This window comes from Myodes glareolus, chromosome X (assembly GCF_982192425.1).
Source record: "Myodes glareolus chromosome X, mMyoGla1.1, whole genome shotgun sequence".
Classification (NCBI taxonomy): domain Eukaryota; kingdom Metazoa; phylum Chordata; class Mammalia; order Rodentia; family Cricetidae; genus Myodes; species Myodes glareolus.
The window spans coordinates 133,740,018-133,767,722 of record NC_142053.1 but is presented as its reverse complement, the minus strand read 5'-3'; the positions used below and the strand labels follow the sequence as shown (position 1 = coordinate 133,767,722).

At 37.3% G+C, this 27,705-nt stretch overlaps 1 protein-coding gene across 3 annotated transcripts in view; it reads right to left on the bottom strand.

Moving 5' to 3' along the window:
- Positions 1 to 27,705, bottom strand: part of Sytl5 (synaptotagmin like 5) — a 211,237-nt gene that overhangs the window by 26,470 nt on the left and 157,062 nt on the right. For 2 of the 3 annotated variants that reach the window (XM_048461562.3, XM_087903223.1), the window contains exons 9-14: positions 25,724 to 25,830; positions 20,780 to 20,872; positions 19,971 to 20,036; positions 16,742 to 16,920; positions 14,993 to 15,092; positions 13,048 to 13,209 (exon numbers count right to left, since the gene is read on the bottom strand). In XM_048461562.3, the coding sequence (XP_048317519.3) occupies positions 13,048 to 13,209; positions 14,993 to 15,092; positions 16,742 to 16,920; positions 19,971 to 20,036; positions 20,780 to 20,872; positions 25,724 to 25,830 (707 nt within the window). The remainder of the gene's footprint in view (positions 1 to 13,047; positions 13,210 to 14,992; positions 15,093 to 16,741; positions 16,921 to 19,970; positions 20,037 to 20,779; positions 20,873 to 25,723; positions 25,831 to 27,705) is intronic. The other variant, XM_085684985.2, reaches the window with a different exon arrangement.

The window sequence follows — 27,705 nt, the reverse complement described above, 5'->3', positions numbered from 1 at the left end:
AATTATTTGAATAGGATTAGGAGATATGACCTTGTTGGAGCAGGTGTGATTTCATTGGAGAAAGTGTCATTGAGAGGTGGGCTTTATGGTTTCAAAAGCACATACCAGGCTCAGTCTCTCTCTACTTTCTCCCACTCCCTCTTTCTCTTTTTCCCCACCCCTCTGCAGATCAGTATGTAGTTCTCAACTACTTCTCATACACGATGTCTGCCTGTGTGCCACCATGGTCTCTGTCATGATGATAATGGACTAAATCTCTGAAACTGTAAGCAAGCTCCAAATTAAATGCTTTCTCTTATAAGAGTTGCTTTGGTCAAAATGTCTCTTCATAACAACAAAACAGTGACTAACACACATGGACAAAGGACCATATCTTTAATAAATAGTGTAGGAAAGAGTGGATGTCTATAGATAGAAGAATAAAACTAAATATGTCACCTATATAAACATCATATAGTATATATAAAGTCAAAATAAAATGGGTTAGAGATTTAACTGTAAGACCCAAAAAAGGTAAGCACACTAGAAAATAATTTGGAAAGTATTGGGAAAAAGATATATAGCACTGATTTTGTCAACCATTTATTTTGGTGGGGGCAGGGATATGATCGCAAAAGCATAAGAAACAAAAGCAAAACACAAGTGGGATCACATCTTATAACCTGGAACCACAACTGTTATGATTGTTCGTCACTTTAAGAGACAAGCCACGCCCACTCCCTGCAGCCTCCTGTTCCCTTTCCCACTCCCCTCTTCTTTCTCTGTCCTTTCTCTCCTTTTCTCTCTCTCTCTCTCTCTCTCTCTCCCCCCCCCACCCCCTTCTCCCGTTTTGCCTTCCCCTCCATAATTCAACTAATAGAATATCCAATTCTATTCTGTACAATGTGTCTGTCCATGTGCCTCCTACCTGCCACCTGCCTACACCGCTTGCCGTCAGGAACTTGCACTTTTCTGGGACTCACTGTCTGTGGGATCAGCCCACCGACACATGGCTGGGGACCAGCCACCTTGGCTTGTGGACCCGCCGCAAGCTGCCAGGACCCACAGCAAATTTCATAACAACAACAATTTCAATACTTCTGTATAACGAGGGAAACACTCAACAAAGAGACAGTCTAGGTGGTGTGAGAAAATATCTACACCTGATGGGAAGTAAGTAACCAAGATACATAGGGAACCCAAATAAGTTAAAATTAAAGCCAAAAACCTTGTTAAATTTTGGTAAAATTCTCAAAAGAATGCATGTAAATGTCCAAGGGTTTATGAATAGTGCTTAAAACTATCAATTTTAGGTCAAAACAAATCAAGCTCACATGCCATTTATCCTCAGACCTGCTGGAATAGCTCCTACTACAAAGATGATATGAACTGTTAAAGATGTACAGAAAAGGGAATAATTGCACATTGTTAGCAGAGAAATGCAAATTAATAAAGTTGTAATACAAAGTAGTATGAATGCCTTTCAAAAATGAAGACAAAAACTGGCACTACCGTATTATTCATCAATCTTTATGTCAAAAAGACCTTTGCATTCTTATGTTCATTGCAATACTTTCCAGGATGGCTAAAATTCTAATCAGCTTATTCCGTTAGTACGAGTGCCCTTCACCTGCAAAAACTGGGAGGTCAGGGAATGTGGGTATAGAAACAGTGGGGAGCTATATTTATTTGAAAATAAATGTATGTTATGCTAGGCTACAACCAAATCTGAGGCATAACAAGTGAGTACTTTAGTGTCAGGAAAAGAGGTAGCATTGATTAAAACTACACCCCAAAGCAGTAGAAAATTATTGAGACTCTCAGAGCAGATGGGTGTGTGTTTGTGTGAAATAATCAAATGACACTCACTGTATTGTACTGTCTGAAAAGACAAATCCACTTTCCATGCAGAAAAAAAAAACCAGATATCCTAATACATTTGCAGGTGTAAGGTAGGGAAATAAATTACAGACAAAAGTGTCAACACTGACAAGTAAAGAACAGCTTTTAGCTAGGTAATAATTCTACAGAAATGTTCATTTACTGTCTGTGTGAAGGCAAAATAAGAGAACATTTCCTTAGAAAACCACTTAAGCTTGCTGTTGGTTTCCAGAGGCTTTTGTTTTTCTAATGGCGCCTCCTGGGAAGGTTTGAATGACAATTCATACCGACAAACACTTCTTGTCTAACTACCTAACATGACTTTCAAAAGGATAATGAGTTATAGGTAATCAAGTATCCCATGTCATGCAGTAAAATGGAAGTTGTACTGTGAAACTACTTCACAGTACTCAAGTTTGACATCTTGAATCCCTCTTTTTGTCTGCACCAGCCTCCCCACTGGCTCCTGTTGTAGTACCTAACACAAATAAAGCTCTCAGTACTGAAGGATTTTCAGTAACACAATCAATAAGCAGTACAACAGCATGTTGTTCTGCCATTTCCCCTGTAAAGGGGAGTTAGGATTGCGGAAATATTAATTCTGATCTTTTATTACTAGAGAAACCAGTCCCTATAACTCACACTCCACCTTAGCTGGATAAGAGATAAAAACTGTTGGGTCCAGAGGGGTCGCACAAAGATGAGAACACCACCAAGTCTAGTAAACCAGAAGCAAACTTTATTCCAGAAACCAGATCCTAGGAAAACCAGAAGCAAACTTAAAAATAAAAAAATAAAAATAAAACACCGCGGGGCACAGAAGCTTATCAGCTAGCTGAGACCACAGCCAGAAATGGTGTTTGTTAGGCTGTGGCAAACGGCTGGTTTTTGAACCTACTTTTTATAGCAGGGGCACCAGGCATTATCCCTGAACAAAAGAATTTTACAACCTTGCCCCTGACCCTTGGGTTGGTCAGCGGAGACCCTAAAGAGGGGAGTGAGTGCTAGTGTCCATGAGTAATTAGGCAGCCATCATGAAATATGTTTTAGGAGAGACTACAACGAAAGTCACTAATTGCAAGAAAACATATATCTTTAGCAATTCGTCAGAAAGGGGGCTGCTTGTAACACTAGAAGGTTAATAAATTAGGATTCTTGGACTGAGAACTTAGAAGAAAAGTCTTTCATATTATTTTTAGGTAAATTTTCAGATATTGACTGCCATACTTTACAACCTTCATTATCAGAGCTCATTAACTAAACCTTCTTTTATTTATCCACTGTCTCCTGGTATCCCCAAGTACAAACTGAGGTCATGCCTCTCCTCTGGTAGTGCCAGTTTCCCATAACAGAGACAGTGTCTGAGTCAGAGGTCACATATCTCTGTCTCCTAAGGGTTAAACTCAGTTCACACCTACTGTTTGTTAAGGACAGTCAAGACACTACCCTCAGTTTACAGGGAGATGCTCTGGCCTTGTAATAAAACAGTCAGTTGTAAATAGCTAACGTTTCCCAGGCATCCGAGAAAGTAATCCCTGTGAAGATTGATCTGTGATCTGCTGAGAAAGTTGTTGATAGTTTACTTAGGTTTACAGCTTTATGTGTCCTTCTTCCTACATCCTAAACTTCTACCTTCTAATCTTTAGTGTCTATATTTTTATTTCTATATTTTTATTCTTGTCTTCAGACCCTTCAAAAACATCAAGTCTCTAGAGGTGTTCACAATAAATCCTAAGCAGTCGGTAGAGTGTCACCTGAACTGGAATGACTGACACAGGAAGGAGACTGTTTCAACTAATTGTACTGAATTTGATTTTTCAGTTTGTTATTGCCTTTATTTTATTGGCAGAAAAAGCAAGAAATTTTGTGAGAACCGACAGTATAACACATAACACAAAGATTTATAAGCAGAATTACTGTCTTGCTGGGTATGGTGGTATATACTTTTAATCCCAGCACTTGGGAGACAAAGGCAAGCAGATCTCTGTGAGTTTGAGGCCAACCTGGTCTATGTAGTGAGTTCAAAGGCAGCTAGAGCTATATAGAAACACCCTGTCTCAATAAACGACAAAACAGACAAATGACAATAATCCAGTCTTGTCATTTCTGACCTTTAATCAATGAAGATCATCTGTCTTTAATGGAGGTGAAAAAAATCATCACATTAAACCACACAAATTTGACATTTTACCTTTCTAACCTTTTTGCATTCATCAACTACTGTTCCTAAGTACATAAAGGTTGATGAGTTCTATGGTGTGCCTGTCTGAGGACACACATGTCATGGCATATGTGTGTAGGTAGAGGAAAACTTTGAAGGTAATTTGAATGTAATTGGCCCCCATATAAGTTCATAGAGAGTGGCAGCATTAGGAGGTGTGGCGTTATTGGCCTTGATGAAGGAAGTGTGTCACTATGGAAGTAGGCTTTGAGATCTCATATCTACTCAAGCCATCCCCAGTGTCTCAGTTCACCTTCTGTTGCCTGTGGGTGAAAGATATAGGACTCTCAGCTCCTTACCCAGCACTATGTCTGCCTGCATGCCACCAAGTTTCCTTCCATAATGATAATAGACTAAACCTCTAAACTATAAGCCACCCAATTAAATATTTTTTTCTGTATAAGAGTTGCTATGGTCAAGGTGACTGTTCATAGGAATAGAAACGCTAACTAAGACAAGTAGGTTCTCTCTTTCTGGGAAGACCCCCGCCCATCTGCCCTCACAGCTAGCCCTCGCAGCTACCCCCACCTGCTTCGAGGAATCTCCTTTGCAACCAGGTCAAGCTGTTCCCAGGCCAGCATAATTGCCCTGAGGTTAGATGGACCCCTACTGAGAAAACAGGGTATCTGTCACCCTAAGACCAGATGGGTCCCTGATGATGAGAAAATAGGATATCTGTAGTCAGATACCTGGAGGTCATCCTTCGGCCGATAGGAAGACAAAAAGGGGAGCAGGAAGCCCAGAGTGAACTGCCTTAACTTATTTCCATGTATTCAAGATGAATAGACAACCCGTCCCTGACCTGACCCCACCGTTTTATCTGAAATAACCATTGAGAATGCTTTCACTTCTGTAAGCTCGCTTCTTGCTATATAACCAGTCCCGAATCCAGCCCGGTGCGCTCAGCTATCCGAAAGCTACAGCGTCCATGGGTGCCCGTGTGAACAAATAAAAATACCTCTTGTTTTTGCATCCAGTGCGGACTGATCTTGGTTCTTGGGCATCAAGGTCCCTGAGGGGAGAACACCCGAATCGGGTATCTTTCATTTCCACGCTTTCATAGATTCTGGGGATCTAACTCAGGTCACCAGGCCCACAGAGCAATTGCTTTTACCTGTTGATCCATCTCAGCAGCCTATGTGTTATAAGGCTTTCTATGTCTTTAAAATTTGGGAAACATGGGACCAGCAAGATAGCTTAGCAGATAAGAACTTGTCAGCAAGCCTGGTGCAATCCCCAGGAGTCACATGGCAATAAAGAAAGACTTCTACGAGTTTTCTTTATCCTTCACACATGCTCCATGGCAGGCACTTATTATTATTATTATTATTATTATTATTATTATTATTATTATTATTATTGTAGACTTACTTGGTGCAGGAGAATTGTCTGTATTCTGTCAATCATATTTTAAATAAATGCTGATTGGCCAGGCAGGAAGTATAGGCAGGAAAACTAGACAGGAAGTAGAGGTGGAGCAAAGAGAATGGGAGTATTCTGGGAAGCAGAAAGCTCCGTCCGCCATTCCTGCCCAGACCACAGAGAAGCAAGATGTAACCTGCCCTGCTGGAAAAGGTACTGAGCCACATGGCTAATACAGACAAGAATTATGGGTTATCGTAAGATGTAAGAATTAGTTAATAAGAAGACTGAGCTAATGGGCCAATCAGTTTATAATTTTATGGAGTCCTGTGTGTGATTTTCTTTGGGGCTTGCTGGTTGTGGGGTACTGAGCGGGACAGATACTCCAACAAGCTGGACCCTCATGTTACAGAGTGGCGCTCCAACGTGGTAACTAACTCCATGTAAAACCTAAGAGGGCTTAAAAAGGAATTCTAGACACAAATATAGATTTTAACACAGCTTTTTGCTGTTTGCTAGGGTGTGCTGCAGAGAAATTTTCCTGACTCAGCAGCCTCAGAAGGAAAAAACCTGTGCCATTTTAAAACGAGGCTTCCTGGGCCCTGCCGCAGGTGCAAACTCCGGCTATGCAGCATTTCTGGGCCTGGACGTTTGTGTGCCCACTTGGAGTCAGGAATAAAGTAGCTGAGACCATGCCCGTGGCTCAGCTCTTCCTGCCTGAGTAGGCAGCGGGATCACGTCTACTAAAAAGTGGCGGTTTTGAAATACCAGTTTCTGGGCTGTGTCGCCATCGCAATCTCTGTATGGCTCCTGTGGGAGACAGAGATTTTGAATGGAACATTTGGAGTAAAGTGCTATGATTTGTTTGATGGCAACTAGACTCACTGTGTGCCTAAAAGGGGGCCATTGCATGCTGCAGCTCAGGGGCACAAGCGCCTCTGTCAATGCTAGCAGTGCAATGTGCAAGGCTCAGAGGCACGAGCGGCTCCACCATGTTGGGCTGGGTGGGGCAAGCAGGCAGTATCTGTTTTTGACCTAGGAATATCACAGCTTAGATTATTAAGTGCTTAGTGATTTAAAACTGCAAAACAAAAATGCTCCTAGATAGTAAAAAATGTTTCTGGATTAAAAAATTACAGATTCACAATAGGACAGATTCAGACATAAAAGACTTCTAAATGGGTCATAGTGTTGGATGACTGTATGTAGGCTTGGGAGAGAGGAGAAAAAGAATATAGAGAATAAAGTTAATGCCTTTAAAACAGGGGGTAAAGTCTTTAAAGAGACAGAGTACAGATAGTTATAGATTAAAAGAAATAAATAAAAATAAGCCATGTAAAAATGGAAAATTCACAGAGAGTTTGGATTATGTACATTGTGTTTTCTTTAAAATTTTTGACTGTGAAGGAGCTAAGTACAGAGAGACATTTCATTATATGGGCTGCCAAGCTAAACCAGAATGGATATAAGAGTATTATGACTTCAGAATTTGCATCTAAGGATATGATACTTTGGAAAGGAGGTTCTTCTTTTGTTTTCACAGAGGATGAGGCCCTGTGGATTGCTTCTATCCCAATATGGTATGATAGACCACCTCCTGAAAGGTTGCAGTGAACACCCTCAAAAAATTACTTCATTAAATTGTCAACTGAGATGAACCTAGCACACAGGTTTTACCGTGAAAGACCTAATTAAAAGTGCCCCTATATAGCAGGAAGAAGTTTGGAGAGAAATAACTATGTCCACATTCCCAAATATTGTTTATAAATGTTCTTTTACATTTAAAGGGGGATATGATATAGATATGAATAATTTACATTGGTATGGATTTTAAGGTCAATTTTGTTATATGTATATGTATTTCTGATATTGATTAAGGTATTGTGATTGTGTAGTTCATTTAAAAATGTAATGTATAATTAGGAAATATAGGTTGTTAATAGATAATCATCAATAATAGTCAAGCTTGTAGTCACACTAATTGGATTTTCTGGATATAAAGAGATATATTTCAGCTAGTTAGGCATTCTTCATATCTTTCAAAAGACTACAGAATATGGCATTTTAAATGTTTTAATAACTTAGGGCTTTTCATGACAATGAGACACATCTGCTCCTGGCAGCACCAGCTACTTCAAGAGAAAGATGGTCATCAAAGAGGCTCCTTATGGAGTATGATAGCCATTTGGGCAAGAAACTGCTCTTGCCTGGACTGTTGCATAAACTGGACACAGAGAACCCGCAAAGAGAGGACTGCTGAGCTTGCCTAAAGGTGAGATGGATTTTTAGGGTTCCTGATTCATGAAAGAGTCTGCGAGACATTCTGCAGGACATAGCAGATAGTGACTGAACTGCCTTTGAAATTTCCTACTTCATGGAAATGTCTGCTGGATACTATGGCCCTGAAGGCTGAAGATGGATGCCCCAACGGTACAAAAAACTTTGAGTGACTGTCCAGACAGCGAGATGTCTCTATCATTTCTAGAGTTTTGGAAGTTGCTTATTTCTTGTTTAATTAGGTAATATTATATCCTTCTGGAGTCTTTGATGGAGTTGAAGAATAAATAGATAGTTATAGTTATAGTTTTCCTTAATTATGATAAAAGATAAAATAGATATAGATATTGTAACTATAATTCTTGCTTTATAACTGTTTTGTTATATGTAATATTACTATGTTAAAGTGAAAGCCTTTCTTTTTTGTTTAAACAGGAAAAGGGGAAATGATGTAGGTTGGTCTTACTTCTTTTTGTTGCTTTCATTGGTTAATTAATAAAGAAACTGCTTGGCCCTATAGGTCAGAACATAGGTGGGTGGAGGAGACAGAACAGAATGCTGGGAAGTAGGCAATGAGGCAGCCGCCATGATTCCCCTTCCCGAGATGGATGCTGGCTAGACTCATGCCGGTAAGCCAAGACCTCGTGGTGACATACTGACTATTAGATATGGGTTAATCAAGATGTGAGAGTTAGCTAATAACGGGTTGAAGACAATGGGCCAGGCAGTGTTTAAATGAATTCAGTTTCTGTGTAATTATTTCAGGTAAAGCTAGCTGGGCAGCGGGAGCGCAGCCCACTGTCGCTCCTTCTACACTTACTTATTCTTTGATAGAGGAGTCACGTGGATATTGTGAAGATGGACATTGTGGATCATCATTTGGTAAAGAACCTTACCTTCTTTCATGATTTCTTCAGTCTTTTTGTAAGTAGACATATGCTTAAAAGAAGTTTGAATCTTTCACATACAGCTTATCTCCTGGTAGAATATGGACTGAACCATCAACTGTTATAATATTGTTGACAGCCATCTCTCAGTTCCTTCTAACGTGCAATCTGAATAAAATCTATGCAGAGCAGAGGGAGAGGAAAAGTTTTCAAGTCTCCTAACTTTGTAGAAATGTGGTAGTGCCAGTCATATTACATTTGATAAGAAACTCTGTTGCCTCTGATGGAGACAAGTACTTAAAGCTCACCCTCTCTGCCAGGACTAGATGTATGCACAGGGTCTTGTGCAGGCAGCATAAAAGGAAGTGGGTAACAAGGTAGCTGCTGTGTCCATACAGTATGAGCCAGTTGCTTTAGTCTTACAGTGCTCAGATTTTGGGCTGTACATTCAGTCTGTTTTGGAATCTTTAATATCACAAGACTTGGTAAATTCTAGGTGAGCTTAGAGTAAGTCTTTATAGGTTGTTAGAGGAAGAGTACATCTCTTGTATGCTTATAACAGGGACTTGTGGTGTGGGTGATAATAAAAAGAAAATGCCATGATTTGTACAAATACAAACCTTTATTTGCAAAAAGGATGTGCTATGATTAGCTAAAAAAAGGAACAGGAATTGGTACTAAAACATTTGCATAAGGGAATTTTGTGATAGGCACAAAAGGGAAGTTATTGTGATTGATACAAGTACAAATCTTCATTTGCATAAGAAGTTTATGTAAATGGTACAAAACAGGCAATTCAATAATCTATTCAAAACTAACGATGCTGTACTTAGTTTAAATCTTCATTTGCATGAGATGATTATGTCAGCTGTAAAACTAAATAATGCTATGATTGGTGCAAACACAGTCCTTTATTTACATAGGAAGGTTGTTATTATTGGTAAAGTAGTCATTGATATGATTGGTTCAAACACAGCCTCATTTGCAATGATTGGTGCAAAACAATCTAATAAAAAAGTGACAGTGTTGTGATTGGGTTTAATAAAAATCTTCATTTGCATCAAAATTGTGCTATAATTGGTCTAAAAAAGACTACTACAAAAGAAACAGTGCTGTAATTGGTGAAAATATAAATCTTCATTTGCATAAGATACTTATTGTATATGGCAAAAAATAATCTCATACTCTTGTGCTTGGTCCAAACCACAACCACTTATTTGCACAGGATGCTTTTTTTGATTGGTATAAATGTACTGTGAATGGTCCAACCACAAACCTTAATTTCCATAAACTTTTAACTTTCAGTCAGTTACAAAATGGAGAATGTTGTGATTGGTCCAAATGCAGTCCTTCTTTGCATAGGAGGACTTAGGTGACTTGTATAAAAGTGATGGTTCAAAAATAAGCCTTCATTTGCATGACAATTTTGTTGTAACTGGTATGAAACATTTTACTCTTGTGATTGGTCCAAATTTGTATAGTAGGGCCATTGTGACAAGTATAAAAGTAATGGCTGTGATTGGTTCAAAAACAAGACTTTATTTGTATGATAGGCTTGTTGGAACTGGTACAAAACTAACCACGTTTGTGATAAGTTGACACACAGTGCTTCATTTGCATATCAGGATTATTGTGGCATATATAAAAGTAAGTGCTGTGATTGGTACAAGTACAAACTTTAATTTGCACAAAATACTTCTGTCAGTGACAAAAGGGACAATGCTGTGATTGGTCCAAACACAAACCTTAATTTGCATAGTAGGGCTATTATGACCTATATAAAAACAATGGCTGTGGTTGGTTCAAAAATAAAACTTCATTTATATAAGAGGTTTATAGTAACTGGTATAAAACGTACCACTCTTGAGATTGGTCCAAACACAGTTCTTCATTTGCATAGTAGACTTATTGTGCTGTGATTGGTTCAAATATAAACCTTAATTTGCATAAGGTACTTGGTTCTATCAGTGACAAAATGGAGAATGCTGTGATTGGTTCAAACACAGTCCTTCATTTGCATAGTAGACTTATTGTGCTGTGATTGGTTCAAATATAAACCTTAATTTGCATAAGGTACTTGGTTCTATCAGTGGCAAAATGGAGAATGCTGTGATTGGTTCAAACACAGTCCTTCATTTGTGTATGAGCACTTACATGACTTGTTTAAAAGGGATGGCAGCAGCAACAGTGAAAGTGTGACAATATTGAGCAATGAACACAACAATAAAAATAGTTGACTATTTTATTTGTGAGAGTACAAATACAAGACAATGAGTAATGAAAGAAGTAGAAAATGTGTAGAGTTGCAATTTAAGGATAAGAGATCTTTAAGAGAAAGAGAAAGGAAACTGCTGGTACTATTCACTAGAAATGTTCCATAGAATTGTCTTTTAGACCTAAGCTTCTCACATATCCATTACTGTAAAACACAGTTGTGAACAGTAAGAAATCTTGATGCCTAAGCTGAACAAGAAGCTGTATTGCTAGCTATTAACAAGGGCACTTAAGAATTTTAAAACTTTATTTCATGCAGGGCATATATATATCCTAAAATTTTTATGAGTTATTCACACTAACTTCAAGGGCAGTAGTTTACAAACTCCACGAGCAAGTCAAATTTAATTTCTAAGTCTCAACTTCTTTATCTATAAGATGGGGAGAATATTACTTACCTCATGGGGTTGTGGCTATTAAGTACCAGTGATGTTGCCACTGATAATGCTATGGGTAACATCACTTGGTCTTTCTCTCTAATATTGCTTACTTTCTGTAGGAGGAGAGAGCTGCTTGTTGTGCCCGACTGCTTAGCCCCCAAATAATCATACAGGAACTGTATTAATTAAATCACTGCTTGGCCAATTAGCTCTAGCTTCTTATTGGCTAACTCTTACATGTTAATTTAAGCCATTTCTATTAATCTGTGTATTACCACGAGGTCGTGGCCTACCAGCAAATTTTCAGCATGTCTATCTCTGGCGGTGGCTCCATGCTGTCCCCTGACTCAGCTCTTCCTTCTCCCAGCATTCAGTTCAGTTTTCCCTGCCTGCCTAAGTTCCGCCCGACTATAGGTCCAAAACAGTTTCTTTATTAATGATAATCACAGCACACATAGAGGCCTCCCACATCAACTTTCAAATTAGTTGTATCTTTTGGGTCTGATTTTTTTTGTGGCTACCCTACAATTATGACCAGACTGAGTTTTCAATATTTTTATTCCAACCACTACATCTTACCTCACTGGCAAGTTATTATCTTATGATCAGAAGGCTAAATATAATTAGAGTTAAAGGAACCAGGCAGGCCAAAGACATTGTTTTGACTATTGGAAGATAAAAAAACATTTTCTTTTCTGAACAGTATAATGCAGAGTATGGAAAGATCACCCACTTAAATCTAATAATGCACAGGTTTATCATTCATGGAGCTAGGAAGAGAGGTCAACAATGTGTGTATCCTGAAATTGAAACCAAAGAATAGAAAGCTGAGACTCCAAGGTCAAGTTAAGATTTGCCAATCTGGATCAAGGAACTAATCAGTGCAAATACTACCAAGCTTTTATTGACAGTTTACAATGTGCCTAACAGAATGCTGACAGGCTTATAGAAAATGCTTATTCAAACATAATACCAGTTCTCTAAGAGGGACAGGAACTTCAGATATTTCAGGTCTCAGAGTTGTAGCAACAGATACCATACTAATAATTATGTTACAAATTAGAATATCAAGGTTTAGAAAGTAATTTGCTCAAGATCACATAGGCATTTTGAAGCCATGAGGGAACCAATGCTAATTTCAGTTCACTATCTTTTGCTACTACATATAAAGAATAATCTCTGGCAGCATAAATGTAACCTTTTCATTCTCTTTCTTACTTAGAAACTGACAGTAAATGTCAAGAAATTTAGTTGGCTATAATGAATTCAAAGCTTTGTTGTTCTAGGATTGAACATGCTAGATTACATAGCCATTTTATAAACCCCTAAAGTAAAAACATTTTGGCTAGTAGTTGCTTTATCGTGTGAGCCAAGGAGACCATTCCTGCCTATGCTGTGGATTGTAGAGAATGAGAAAGAGAGATAATGTTTTGGAACTGGTCATACTCTGTGGATGTGTTTTTGATGGCATAAAAACAAAGGTTTTCTTGTTATAATAGGATCATGTAGTATGGTCTTTAGTAATCCGTGAAGATCTTCAAATGACAAATGGATTTCAGTAATAAAAGTTTTTCATGAATGATTACATGGTTTCTTATATTATACAACATGTATCTATGAAGAGCTTCTAAAATAATGGATTTATAATATCTATTAAAATTATAATAACATTTCTTGGTTATTACTTGAAAATAGAAGTCTTCAGCGTTTTCAGGCCTAAGCTATTGCATTTGCTCAGGCTTGTCTAATTGTGTAGCTGGTGGATTAATCTGAAAGTATTTCCTACCTTGGGCTGAAGCACAAACCACTCATCACATGGGTTTTCAAAGTTCCATGAATCAAAAGCTATCTCCACCTCTCCAAGAAAACTGTTGCGTCCAAAGCGATCATAGTGCCAGACTGAGAGCTGCAGAGTTCTTGTTTCCAGCTGGGTGTGGCTGATGGTATACTACAAATGAGATGTAAAGAATCACACTCTGCAGGGAGGATTTGATCTAATTGTAGAGAAGACTAAAATTTACTTCACCAATTTTCAGACCATAGGCATCAGCAATATGAAAAAAAACCCTGATACTTGTGCTACAATTGAAGATATGCATTAAAACACATTTTAGGTTTTACCTAGTTAAGAAATATGCATACATACATACATACATACACACATACACATATACATGTATACATACACACACATACACACACATATATATGTATATATATATATATATAAATATAAATTATTATATGGGTCAACAAACTTCAGGGACAGTATTGAAAGTATTAAGTGAAGAGGAATGCTCTTTCCAATTTTACTTTTTTTGTCATTTCCCTGTTTATTTTTGTCATGTCTACTTTGTAGCTCTAGGTTTAATATAACCATACTCCAACTTACTAATTCATAATAAAAATCTTCTAATACAGAAAAGTATTGACATGTGAAATTGTAGCCTAAACTTCATAAATTCCAGTAGAACTTAAAAACTACACACAGGTTTAGCAGAAAATAAATACTATGGGGTTTGCAGCATAATATTTTCCAGCAGAATATTCAGCATGGCCACATGACCACATATTCTCTAATCTTCTGTTGTTCTGTATATCCATCTGGGTCACGCTTAGACTGACTGATTTCTGAGCTTGGATTTGCATGGATCCCTGTCCCAGCTACTACCATGATGATTAACTTTAGTTCTCTAAGCCCTGAATTTATCTGTCACTGTGTTTATGTGTTCTGCTTGAGCTCATCTTTCTACCCTATTATGACCACTGGATTCACAGTCAGCCTACATTTGTTAATTTTTCATTTGGCCTATCTTAATATTGACCCCTGCTTCCACACATACCTCTACTAACACATGTGGACTACTTGTGATTTTCTTCCATTACTACCAATCAATGTGATAAACTCTGAATCCATTACTCTGGGTACAAGTTGAAACATTTTCCTATGATTATTAATATTATTAATTTATTTTATCTTTCCTCTGTCTTTCTTACCAGGCCATGTGAATCCAGAGTGAAAGAAGGGGTTGTTTATGACTACCCACTAGAAATAGAAATTTCTTTAGAACTTAGAACCCAAGGTCTGGCTCATGTTTTATCTAGACATTTTCTGAGACTTCTCAAACCTGACCTTGCATTGCTAGTGCTCATTAACCACACACCTATATTTATCCAAACTCAGAGGTCCTAATAAGAAACAGCACAAAGCAATAAATATGTACAAAGTGATTTGCTGAATTAGTGACAAAGTTCATTTCAGACAATGTCCAAGAAAGCTGATTTCTCAAAGGAGCAATTTATTTTGTGACAAGATATCCTAGCCTAGATTTAATTTGTAATTTTCCTGGCTAATCTTGACTTAAGGCACAACTCCAGCAACAGTGGAGAATGACCAGAGCAAAGATAGTTTACTGGATTTCTTTCTTTTCCATAAACTTCCAGAAAGTTAATAACATTCAAATTCAAGCTTTCCAAAACACATATAAACTTTGGAATTCACAAATGCTCCATTTAGTTATTTTTTCATTCCTTTTTGGTATCTTTGTATTTTTGAAACAGGGGCTAGTCTTATTTTGTAGGCCAAGCTTGTTTGAATGTCACTGTGCTATCTCAGACTAGCCTGGAACTTTTAACAATAACACTGCCACAACCTTCTGACCTGTAGATTATTATAAATCAAAGAGGTTCTAGTTAATATGACATGAGTCCCTATATTGGTATTTATTTACCTTCAATGTTTCGTTAAATTCTGGATTGGTGCCTGTTCTGATTTTGGTCTTGCGCTTATTGTTTCGGGACTTGTCTGGAAGAAGGTATGACTTGACATAACTGTAAATAGCAAAGGGTAAAAAAAATCATTATTTACAAACATATACTTTACTAAAAATATTCCAGGACTTCAGTGAGTAAAGGGAGTGGGTAAGTGGATAAAAGATGTAGAATGAAGAGACTTCAGTCTGTCTGACAGGATGTCATAAATATAATTCTGGGCTTGCTATAAGAAAGAAACATTGTTTTATATTGATTGAGAACTACTCATGCATCACTGCTTTTGATAGCATTGGGTTTTTAACTTTTTTACATCTGTTTCCTCAAATGTAGTAAGTGGAATAGCAACAATACCTAACTCATGAAACATATATGAGGAGCTGCCATATTGTACTATTGCACAAATGGAATCTGCTAACATCAATGATCCTACAACCTTTTCTGAGATATGTGTCTCTCTCTTACTAGCCCTATCTTCTGATGTCAGGGCATAGGGTCAATTGGAATGAATGAATGAAAGAAAGCAATGTAATGGAAGCAATGGAAAGTGGCAACTTGACAGAATTTCAATGCCACCCCTTGGCTTGTGTTGGCTAGCCGTTTTAGAGGTGTCTTAAGACAGAGACATTAGAAAAGACAGAGGCAAGAACAAGATTGAAACATATTATACTAGAGTTCTGAAACATATCCGCTGGGGTTTTAGATGATTCCTTTCTATGCAACCAAAAATAATTATGTTTGTCATTTAGCCATCTAAAATTTAGAGCGTATAAAATGAGCAACAATTCACACCCCCCTCTGAGAAGCTATTTATGATTGAGAGGTGCTGGGAGAGAGAAAATGGATTTCTTCAGTGGCGTAAGACTGGGTATAATCAAGTGTACTCCAAGGCAGGCCTCATGCTCAGGAGTAGTTGACAAACACAAATTGGACTTCGTGTTTTTGGTTTTTGTGTGTGTGTGTGTTGTGCATGCGCATATGCACACATGTGTGCACATACATGTTTTTGATTTGTTCTAAGAGAGAGAAAGAACATAAAGTTGGTAGGGGGAATCTGAGGGGGTTTAGAGGGAAAAGAATATGATCACAATATACTGCATGAAAAATATTTTAAACAATCAGCACACCACTCTTAGACATCATGCTGTGTGCCAATATGTCAGTTTCCTTCCTCCACAAGTGGCCTCTGTTAGCCCTGAATCATTTAAAGGCCTCTTTCAAATCAGATAACCAAGGATAGCATATTTACACTCATACTCCAGAGACTATTTAGAACTACAGTATATGAAGGAAATGAAAAGTAGCTTTCTTTGTTTTTCTTTTCTTTTCCTTTTTGTTTTTTGAGACAGAGTTTCTCTGTGTAACAACCCTAGCTGTCCTGGAACTCACTTTGTAGCCCAGGCTGATCTTAAACTCACAGAGGTTCACCTGCTTCTGCCTCCCGATGCAAATCCTACTTGTTTTCTTGGTTGGTTGCCAAGACAGAGTTTTGCTGTATAACAGTTATGGCTGTCCTGGAATTGCTCTGTAGACCAGGGTGGCCTTGTTGTTTGGAATTAAAGGCATGCACTGCCACCTCCTGACTCTGAGAAGGTTCTTAACTGAAGGTAATCCTTAACTTCTTCTGAAGAGGACACATGCGTGACATGGAAAAGTGAAGACAGAGAAGAGAGTACTAGAGACAGCCGTGGAGCATCCCATGTACTTACGCATCTGTCCTCTGTCTCTTTTCATCGCCTATGGCCAGGTTTCTGCAATTCTTGACAAAAATGTAGAGGCCGCCAGTTTTGTAGCAGTAACTGATGTGGAGGAGAATTTCCCCAGTTACCTTCACGTTGCCGTAGTCTCCCGTCTCACTGTAAACACTCATCATGCTGTTAAGGCTGGTCTGGAATAAACAAGATGAAGAAAGTCAGCCAGTACTATTCTCAGGCTCTATGCACAAACTCTGCCCCCTTTAGTCAATTTCAGTTGGTGTTCTATGTAACTAGCAAGGGAGTCAAAGGTGAGGGAAGGAAGCAAGTTACTACCGTTGCTTGTTTTGCTGGTGCGGCATAAAATTCTAACCTGAAAAGAATACCTACTTAGCTCCATCAGTAAGGGAGGCAGGAAGTTTGCTGAGAGAGGAAGCATCTCCTTTAGGTTAGCTAAAATCCTTTATTCATGTCTTCTAAGGAATACGGAGTCATTTGGAGATTTCTAATACAATCTTGCTTCTCCATCCCGGTCACTGTTTACTTTCTTGCTGATAGGCTCAAATGCAATATATTTACATATCTAGACTATAATAATTAGAAGAAAGAAAAGTTCACTCTACATTATGAGTTAACAAATATCTTAGTGTCCTTATTTGCACTCTCAAGGTTTGTGTCATCGTACTCAGGGAACCACAGCTACAGCCTTAACAAAGGTATGGATAGACATCCTATACTCACAGGTGTCAGTTCCCCAGCTTAGGAGCTGTGTGGATACATAGGTTGTTTAAGAATCATGACTTTGAAATTTCATGGAATACTAAATGGCCTAAATATAGCACCAAGAAATTAAAGACCTCATTTAATAAAAAAAAACAAAAAATTCTATAAGGGTGAATAAAAATTCTGTCAAAACATTCATAACATAATATACATATTTTAAATCAATGTAGCATTATTATTAAGTACCAGAAACAAAGATTCTGTATCTTAGTAACACGATAGAAACAAAAGCCCAGTGACATTCATGAATGATGCAGTAGTTTCATAACCTCTTATTCACCACTAAGAAGCAAAGACTACAGAAGTACAAAGAACTTAGAATTGTCATTCATTCATATACATGGATTTATATATATATTATATATAGAATTTCTATCCATCATATATCATGTGTGGATACATGGATGTATCTATATTTCTATCTGTTTATCTATGTGTCTGTACATGTCCATGATTGGATTTTATTGTTACTGTTTTTAAAAGGTTATTGTGTTTCAAACAGGATGTATTTTTTTCAAGAAACAGGATTATCTGTCTTAGTTCATAATCTCTTTTAAACAGAAGTCAAAGGCAAGAATGAACCAAGAATTCTAAAATTGCATACAAGCTATTTCTTTTTTTTTTTAATGTGTAGCCCAGGCTGGTCTTGAACACATGATCTTCCTGCCTGTGCCTCCTCCAGCAAATCTTACAAGTGTGAGCTATCACAACCCACACAAGCGATTTCTTCAAGGGAATCAATAAGTAACAGAATTTGTCTTTCTTATTCTTAAAATAATGCAGTAGAATTTAAAATGCTAACTACATAAAAATATACTGAGGGTCATTTTAGAATGAAGATTAAGTCTGGATTAGAGTCTGACATTTTAGTTTTTCTACAGACAACTAGATCTTAGGACCTAAATAATGTGTGCTTGTACCCCAGAGTACCACTGTGAACTCAAGAAGTAGCAAGAGAGATTTAAGAGGGAAACACAGCTAGAGCAGCACACATCATCAGACAGCATAGAGTTGGCAAAACACTAACTCGCAGGTCGCAGTGTCATTATTAAGATCATACTTTATTTTTACAATGAATTACTGTTTGTGATATGATGAATTTTTGACAGTTTCTTCAATCTAAAAAAATCATCAAAATCTATATAGAATGCAGGTATGGTGGTGCATGCCCATCATCTCAGAATTTGCGAGATAAAGGCAGAAGGGTGTTGAGTTTCTCAAACAAAATGAAGGCAAAAAAAGCAGAAACATTAATTTCAGTTGAACATGGTGGTATCTAATGAGATTCTAAGATCTGAAAAACTATATAGTACTCAGCAAGTACACACATGCTGTTAGTAAGTAATGGAACAACTTAAGTTCAGAACTTAATGACTATTTGAAAAAAAGAATAATTCAGGTAAATTTTAAAAATTCTGTTCTTAAGTTTTTGGGAAACTAGTCCTTACTTCTCACTTAGGAGTTACATTAGAGAATTATTGAGATCCTAGGGGCTGCATAAATTGGGAAAGTTTGGGGGTCCGTTGTTATACAATAGTGTTGATATATGGACCATGATTCAATCCTTAAGAGCTTCATGAATTAACCTCAACTCTACTGCACATGATGAAACCGGTTCACAAATTTGTTAGTAATACTAAGTCACAGAGGAATGTTGGGAGCTGCATACCCTCAGATCCTGAACTTTCTATGACTTCTGCCTGCTGGAAGTAAACAACTATCTTTTCTATGCTTGCAGCTGCTCTGAGCACAAAACCCTCATGAGTTCCTGATGACAAGGAAATGGTTTCTGGTAGGCTTGCATTAGAAAATCCTGAGAGTTAGGACGTGGCCACTAGTCAAGGAGAGCACTATATAAGCTGCTTTGGAACATAATAAAATTGGCATTGTTGCTTCAAGACCCATGTCTCTGTGTATTCTTTAATCTCCAGACCCTTTCCTGACCACAGTTCGAGGTGGTGCAGGGTGACACAGAGGAAAGTTCTGGGTTTCTAGTCAAAAGCCCTATGGACTACAACTCAACACCTCCTTATATAACTGACCTATACTTTCAACACAGCCTCCTGTAACTATATGATCAGACAAGGATGAAGAATCCCTATGAGTAAAATAAAATTTAAGCAGTCACAAAATTGAGACTTAGGAGGATTTAAATTAATTACAACAATTTTACTGCTAATAAACCACTTTTCTTTATCAAAACATGGCTGTGCTTAAAATAGAGATACTTGTGTTACCAATAAACCATTTTGGGACATGTCTTTTGACTGGTACGCAGATTCTAACATTTAATGAACTAGAATTCTTGAGATGTGTCAGCTCATGAATCCCTCCTGAAAGGAGTATCTGGCTGTGTACCACTCAGAAAACAGGTGAAACTGCTCATCCAATCATATTTCTCAAAACATGGAACTTCTGAAGTATGGTTGGGAAGGGGGAAACAGCAAGGGTGAAGACTCACGGTGTCTGAATCAGCATCAGGCACATTTAGGTAGCTCCTCTTCCTATCAGATCCTGCTTGGGAGTTCTTTAAGGATGCCATCCAATGACCAAAAGAAAAAGGGTATTAGAGCATTGAAATCAGAGAAGCAAAGAAATGCATAGGTACACAGACTGGTAGATACAATAGCATGTTGGTTGCTAAAGGTTCTCAAAGGGGATCTTCAACTCAAGGTAAGAGCAGAATTTTCCTTGAAGACATTGGAAAACTCTAGACAGTTCTTTTGAGTAGGAAAGAAAGGAAAGTAGGGATGTTTCGTAGGAAAATGTCTGGCAGTAGTGCAGAGAACAGTTGGGAAATTGTGAGAATGATATGAGAAGACCTTATCAACAGAGAACTGGAATAATTTATAGACTTCAGATGACTGGGCCTAAATTGGAAAATAAAGAAATTTAAGAATTTCTGCAGATATTTACAAAACAATTGCATATGGTTATAGGAGCATCACATGACTCCTGCACCTGTCAATGATCATATCATGGCAATTAGTCTTTCTGACTCCTTCACCATTTAATTTTTTGTGTTGTGAGTCTTCAAACTCTTCTTTATCTAGTACTTTATAAAATGGGAATGAAGAGAGTTCAAAAGCTGGATGACAATCATGGCAGAAGAAGGAAGGATTCAGGAATCAAAATAGAGTGTAAGGTGGTGTAAGGGCATGGGGCGAACAGGAACCTGTGACAGCTTAGGACATATGATCAAACCTTCCCACCTTTTGAAAATGCACGGGGAATGAACAAGAGAAAGAAAGTTTCTGTGAGAATGCTTACCATTGAAAGGCCTGTTGCCAGACTGTGGGGATTTGCAGAAAACCCAGAGGACACGAAGTCATTGGCATCATCTTCAGCATCTTCTAAGGAGTTCTAGAAAGGATGTAAAAGTCAATAGTTTAGATTATTTCTACCATAGGAGGATTTCTTTTAAATGAAATAAAGGTTTATTTCACAAACAGTTGGAAAATCAAAGAAAAACAGGTTTAGGTTTTTGCACTTTCAGTTAATCTTAATTATAAAATCAAAGGAGTAGACAGGGGCTGGGCATTATAGGGTCTCTTTTCTAGCATCACTTTCTTGAAGGAAAGAACATGAAATTTGGAATTCTTCAGACCTGGGTTTAATTCCCACCTTCCTGGTCTTTAAGGCTTGTGTATTGGACAATACACAAGATATTTTTAGTTCAGAATTGCACCCCACCCTGCTGCCACACACACCTCTCTCTCACACATACTCACCCTCTTTCTCCAGTCTCTTTCTACCCTATCTCTGTTATGATTTCTTCCTTAACTGAATAATTTTTAGCAATGTATTTTTAACATAAAAATTCATGAATGTTTTTGTTTTTTGTAATTCATGAGTTCCATTTTTTTGTTTTTGATGTTTTAATATAACTGCTGTAGTGACCTTGATTGGTATTTTTTAAACAGAATTAAAAGACTTGTTTAATATGTATCCTTTATTTTCTGCTTCTTTCATCTTAGCTTTTTTTAGTATAACTTGGCCAATTTATATAATGACATTTGCTTTTAAAACCTTTTCAATAGTTCTAAGATTTCTTCTTTTCATAAGTATATTTGAACCTAAATTGCTTTCAATGTGGGCTTCTGTTGGGTATGTCTTGGAGGTCATGCTATATTTATAGGTTTTTAAAGTTTTGAGTCTAAAATAGTTTTCTTAAAATACTTTAAAAATATTACTGCTTTCATCTTGTACTCAGTGTTACCATAGAAAACTGATACTAATTTGATCTTTATTTATATTAAATAATATTTCTCCTGTAAGTTTTAAGAATTTAATATTTCTGGGTGTGAATTATTATTTATTTATAATCTTGGATACTTTCAAACTAGACATTTCTTTAAAGTATGGCAAAATATCCTTACTGCTGCATCAACTAGTGCCTTTTCTGTATTTACTACATTTCCTATTTTTGAGTGTACAATTGTAAAGTGGTTACAACACAAAGTTCTAGTCATCATGTCTCTTTACTTTTTATTTTATTTATTTATTTATTTTTAAAAGAAAACAAACTGTCTATTTTCATTATATATACCAATCCAAATTTCCACTCTCTCCCCTCCTCCCATCCCCTCCACATACCCCTACCACACCCCAATCACTCTTTAGAGAGGGTAAGGAATACTGCTTTGTGGAAGGTCCAAGGCCCTCCCTACTATATCTAGGCTGAGCAAGGTATCCATCCAACGAGAATGGGTTCCCCAAAAGCCAGTACAAGCAGTAAGGATAAATCCCAGTGCCACTGCCAGTCTTCCCCAGCCATACAACTGTCAACCACATTCAGAGGGACTAGTTTGGTCCTATGCTTGTTCCTTCCCAGTCCAGCTGGAGTTGATGAGCTCCCATTAGCTCAGGTAAACTGTTTCAGTGGATGAACCCCTCATGGTCTTGACCTCTTTGCTCATATTCTCATTCCTTATACTCTTCAACTGGACTTTGGGAGCTCAGCCCAGTTCTTCATTGTGAGTCTCTGCCTCCATCAGTTGTTGGACGAAGGTTCTATGGTGATATTTAAGATATTCATCAGTCTGACTACAGGGCCAGTTCAGGCAACCTCTCCTCTATTGCTTAGGGTCTTAGCTGGGTTCATCCTTGTCTCTTTACTTTCTTTTAAAAGTAGACGATTACGAAAACTTCTAAGCATCCAGATGATATGGGATGTGTTCAAAAGTGTGTTCATGCATTTATAAAAGTAGAAAGATTAACATAAAGAATTCATAGTAACAGCTATTCAGTCTTAAAGTCTTTCACCCACGAAGGTGACTATTTGTCTTTTTACTATTGAATGTAGGGTATCCATATATATGTTCAAGATAGAATTCTTAACAAGTATATGATTCCGAAATATTTAGGTCTGTTTTCATTTTTGTAACAGTGTTTATAGTAGTACAAATACTTTTAATCTTGATGAAATTCAATTTTTCTTAAGTACATCATGCACTACAATTATGGTGCTCTGTCCATGTATTGCCTATACTTGTACCAGTAACTTCATAAATGAAGCTATTTAAAATCTACTTGTGCAAGTCTTCCAACTTTGTTAAAATTTTGTTCTGGGCTCCTAGTATGTTCATATGAATTTCAAAATTCTCATTCATTTCTACATAATATCTTAGTTGAATTTGATTAATCTGGAAGGAATTTTCTTCTTAAAAACACAAAATTTTCTAATCTATAAATGAATTATCTCTCCATTTATTCAGGTCTCTAATTTACCACAATAAAACTTTGTAAGTCACAAAGTATGCCTTATACTTTTAGAAATACACTTAATTTCCCACTTTTTCAACTATTTTTATGTTATTGATAGGATTACATTCTTAACTTTGTTTCCAGCTGTTTACTGATAGACCATGATGGGTCTATCCTGTTCACATCTCGTGAAACAGCTGACCCAAGCTAGTGGGAGCTCACTGGCTCCAGACTGACAATAGGGGAACCTGAACAGGACTAAACTAGGCCCTCTGAATGTGGTTGACAGTTGTGTGGCTGGGACAGACTAAGGGGTCACTGGCAGTGAGACCAGGATTTATCTCTACTGCTTATACTGGATTTTTGGAATCCATTCTCTTTTGAAGAATACTTTTCTCAGCCTAGATCTAGTGGGAAGGACCTTGGTCCTGCATCAAAGCAATGTACAAGACTTTGGTGACTCCCCATGAGAAGCCTTACCCTCTCTGAGGAGTGGATGGGGAGTGGAGTTGGGGGAAGGTGGAGAGAGCAGGAGGAGGGGAGGGAGTGGGAACTGGAACTGTTACGTAAAATGAGAACAGATAGTTTTTAAAAAATAAATAAATTAATTAAAAGTATTCAGGTCCTTTTAAAGAGCAGTAAGTATTCTTAACTTTTAAGCTCTCTTCCCAGCTGCTATATTCATTTATTTTTTTAAATGGTTGATCAACCTTGCTTCTATGGAGTAAATCTCACTTAGCTATAGTATGTGATTCTTTTTTTCTTTTTGTAAGAGGTTGGGGCTGATTGACACTTTATTAAAGATGTTAGCACTTGTATTTGTTCTGTGTTCTGAGCTGCTGTTTTCTCTTCCTGTGATGCCTATGGAGCTTTGTTAACCAGAGAAGTAATGGACTACGTACGGAAATACTTCCCTCATGTCCTTTCTGACTGAATTTGTGAATCACATGATTTCTTTTTCAAATACTTAATGGACCAAGCCTGGTGGCTCACACCTTTAACACATTATTAGGGAAGCTAATGTCAGAGGACTGCATGCAAGTTTAAGGCCAGCCTGGGCTACACAGTACCAGTCTAGTCTGGGTTACAGAGTGATACTGTGTCTACAACAGCAATAAGTTCAAATATTTGATGGGATTCATTTGTAAAGCTGTCTACACCTTGAATTTTTCCATAGGAAATTTTAAGTTTGACCTGAAGAGGCTTCCATATACAATTTAAGTTTGGCCTAAGGGTGTTTCCATACATAACGCACCACAAAGTAACTTGATATGTAAATAGCTGTAACCTAGTATTATAACTGTAGATGAGCCTCAGCCAATCATTACCAGACAATCACAAAATTGCTACTAAGACAGACAAGCTACAGTCTCTTCCTCAATTCCATTTTTAGTATGTTGCTTCCTTTTTAATGCCCATTGTTCTGGTTAGGGCCATCTGGGAAGAGGGAACCTCAGTTGAGAAAATGTCCCTATCAGATTGGCCTGTAGGCAAGTCTGTGGGGCATTTTCTTGACTGATTAATGTGGAAGGGCCCAATTTACTGTGAGCCCCTATGAAAACATTCTAAAAATTTTTAAAAAACATTTCTATTTTATCTTATTGCATTTTCCAAAACCCAGGGCCTTATTAACTAATATGAAAATCCATGTTGTATTCTAAGTTGTAATGTAGATGACTTAAAAATATCAACATTTAAAATGGCATATACTGTGACTGTTTGATATATAATATTTTGAAATCATATTTAAATGACTTTCATCAATCAATTTTTCATTTTTTATTTTTAAAAAGAAAACAAAACTATCTTTTTCATTATATATACACCAACCCAAGTTCCATTCTCCCATTCCCTCCACTTATACCCCATCCCCATCCATTCCTCAGAGAAGGTAAGGCACATTGATGGGGAAGGTCCAAGGCCCTCCCTACTGTATCTAGGCTGAGCAAGGTATCCATTCAAATGGATTCCCCGAAAAACAGTACATGCAGTAAGAATACATCCTGGTGCCACTGTCAGTGACTTCTCAGTCTGCCACAGCCATGCAACTGTCAAATTAGAGTTAAAGTGTAAACTGTTAAAGTACAGTTTTATAGATAGAACTAAAATTTTACCACAAGGTTGTGGCTTTTTAAAACACAGTTTTATATGTTCTTTAATATATAGTTGGAATACAATGTTACTTCATTTAATGTACATATTAAATACCCCACTCATACTTCGAACACAATGTACTTTCTCTTACCATATAATTTTTAATTCATTGCTGTTGCTTTATATCATTTCAAATTACATGTATATATATTGCAATTTTAATTGCAGTACTGTTTTTATTTTTTCAATTGCAGTGTTTTAGTTTCTTTTATATTTGATCATGAAAACTACCAGGAAGACATATTCTATGTCTTCTTTCTACCCTCAACTTGTCACCTAAAAGTGCAGATGCTTAAAGCAAGATCATATCTTCCTTTCCATGTGTTATTGAATTTTCTCCCACATCCAACTTACCAAGTCTTTGTCTAAAGCCCCAGGGACAGATCTGCTTCTTATGCTTGAAGAATCCTCTAAGTCTTCTGTAAATGACTCACTCAAATCTAACTCAGAATGACTCCGGTCTGGAGGGATAAATATGAAATGCAGATGTGAACCAGCTTATTCCATTGTGGCTCTGCATTTTTATTGCAAACATTTAAGTGTTTCAATATTTCAGTTTATGCATGCATATATATATACACATATAGACACACATATGTATACACACACACACACACAGAGAGAGAGAGAGAGAGAGAGAGAGACAGACAGACAGACAGACAGACAGACAGACAGACAGACAGAGACAGAGAGAATATAATGCAGCAGAAACAGCATTCGGGACCACAAACTCCATGTTACTTTAATTTGACATACTTACATTTTTATAGTGTTTTGGAAATTGCCTTAATTTGAACATGAACACATCTGTGTTCATTTGTCCTTTGATCACAGGGAGTTAAATGCTCTGTTATAAGATCCAAGGGTAGATTTAAGCTGTTTAAAGATTCTGATTTACTCCTTCTGAAATACTAAAAATGCTCATAGATTGGGTTCTTAAGCTTGACAAGAAAAGAACTTAACATTTTTGAGGAGAATTCACTGTTTTCACATTTGACATAAAATGAAGTCAACCGATCATAAATTTCCACTTTTAAAAGATGTGACTTCCTTTCATGCAAAAGGGAGTGACTAGAGAGAGACTGAGAGTTTTGATTTCATTAGCTACTAGAACATTCCTTCATCAACAGAACATCATTATTTCAGATTTTAAATTGACAGTGAAAAAAATGATGTGCTTCTCAGCAATGCTGTAGACACCTTACCAATTCAGGGCAGTTTACTTCCACAGAATAGTTCTGCTCTAAAGTCCTGCTGAGACAAATATAGTTGCTTATGTAGGAGACAGACTGGAGAGAGCAATCAGATACTTAAGTTTGAAATGGCAAATGGAGTGATGAGGAGGGGTTTAGCACAGTGCCTGTAGAGTACACACTAAATGATCAGGGGTTGTGGAAGACGTGCAGTAGAAGGTAACTTCATGACGTTAGCGTCTAGGATACGTTACATTTTTTTTTATTGAATGATTAACTACTTTACTATCTTTCTTTTAAAAATATATTCATTTATTTAATGTATGTGCACATTCATGTGTGCCATGACGCAAAAGTGAAAATCACAGGACAGCTTTGAGGAGTTGGTTCTCTCCTTTCATCATGTGGGCCCAGGGAACTGAACAAAGGATGTCAGGGTTGGCAGCAAATACCTTTACCCACTTCACCTTGTTGTTGGGCCCCCTTTCATATTTTTGAGAACATGCATTTTTAGAGACCTCCGGTCCCCAGTGCCACACCTGTACATGGGTACACCCACAAACACACAAAGCATGCACACACAAACCCTTTAGGGGCCTGATGCCTAGGAAAGGCTCCTTTGCAGTTCAAGTTACAAGCTAGAATCTAGCCTTAGGCAGCATGCACATAGTATCCTTGAGCAATAGTTAATGGTTTAATGTTGAGGATTTAATTATGAATTGAGTTCAGCATATGGGACATAAACATTACAATAACAATGTATTTCTCTGAAGAATTTTCCTACTCATAGGTATTAAACTGCAATATAAATAATATCTATATAAATGAAAAGATTTCTTACTAATATCTTTAATATACATGCTTGATAGTTTTTTCTTTAAAGTATCATGGAATTCCTCTTATAGAGATGATATTGTACTTATTTATTTTTAATATATATATTTGAGATTATAGTATAATTAGATCATTTTGCCTTCCCTTAGGTCCCTCCAAACCATCCAGTGTACACACCCCACCCAAACTCTTTTAGACTCACGGCTTCTTTTTTTTAACTGTTATTACTGGGAAGAGGGAAGGTCGGTTGAGAAAATGCTTCTCTCCCTCTTTCAGATTGGCCTGTAGGTAAGTCTGTGAGGGATTTTC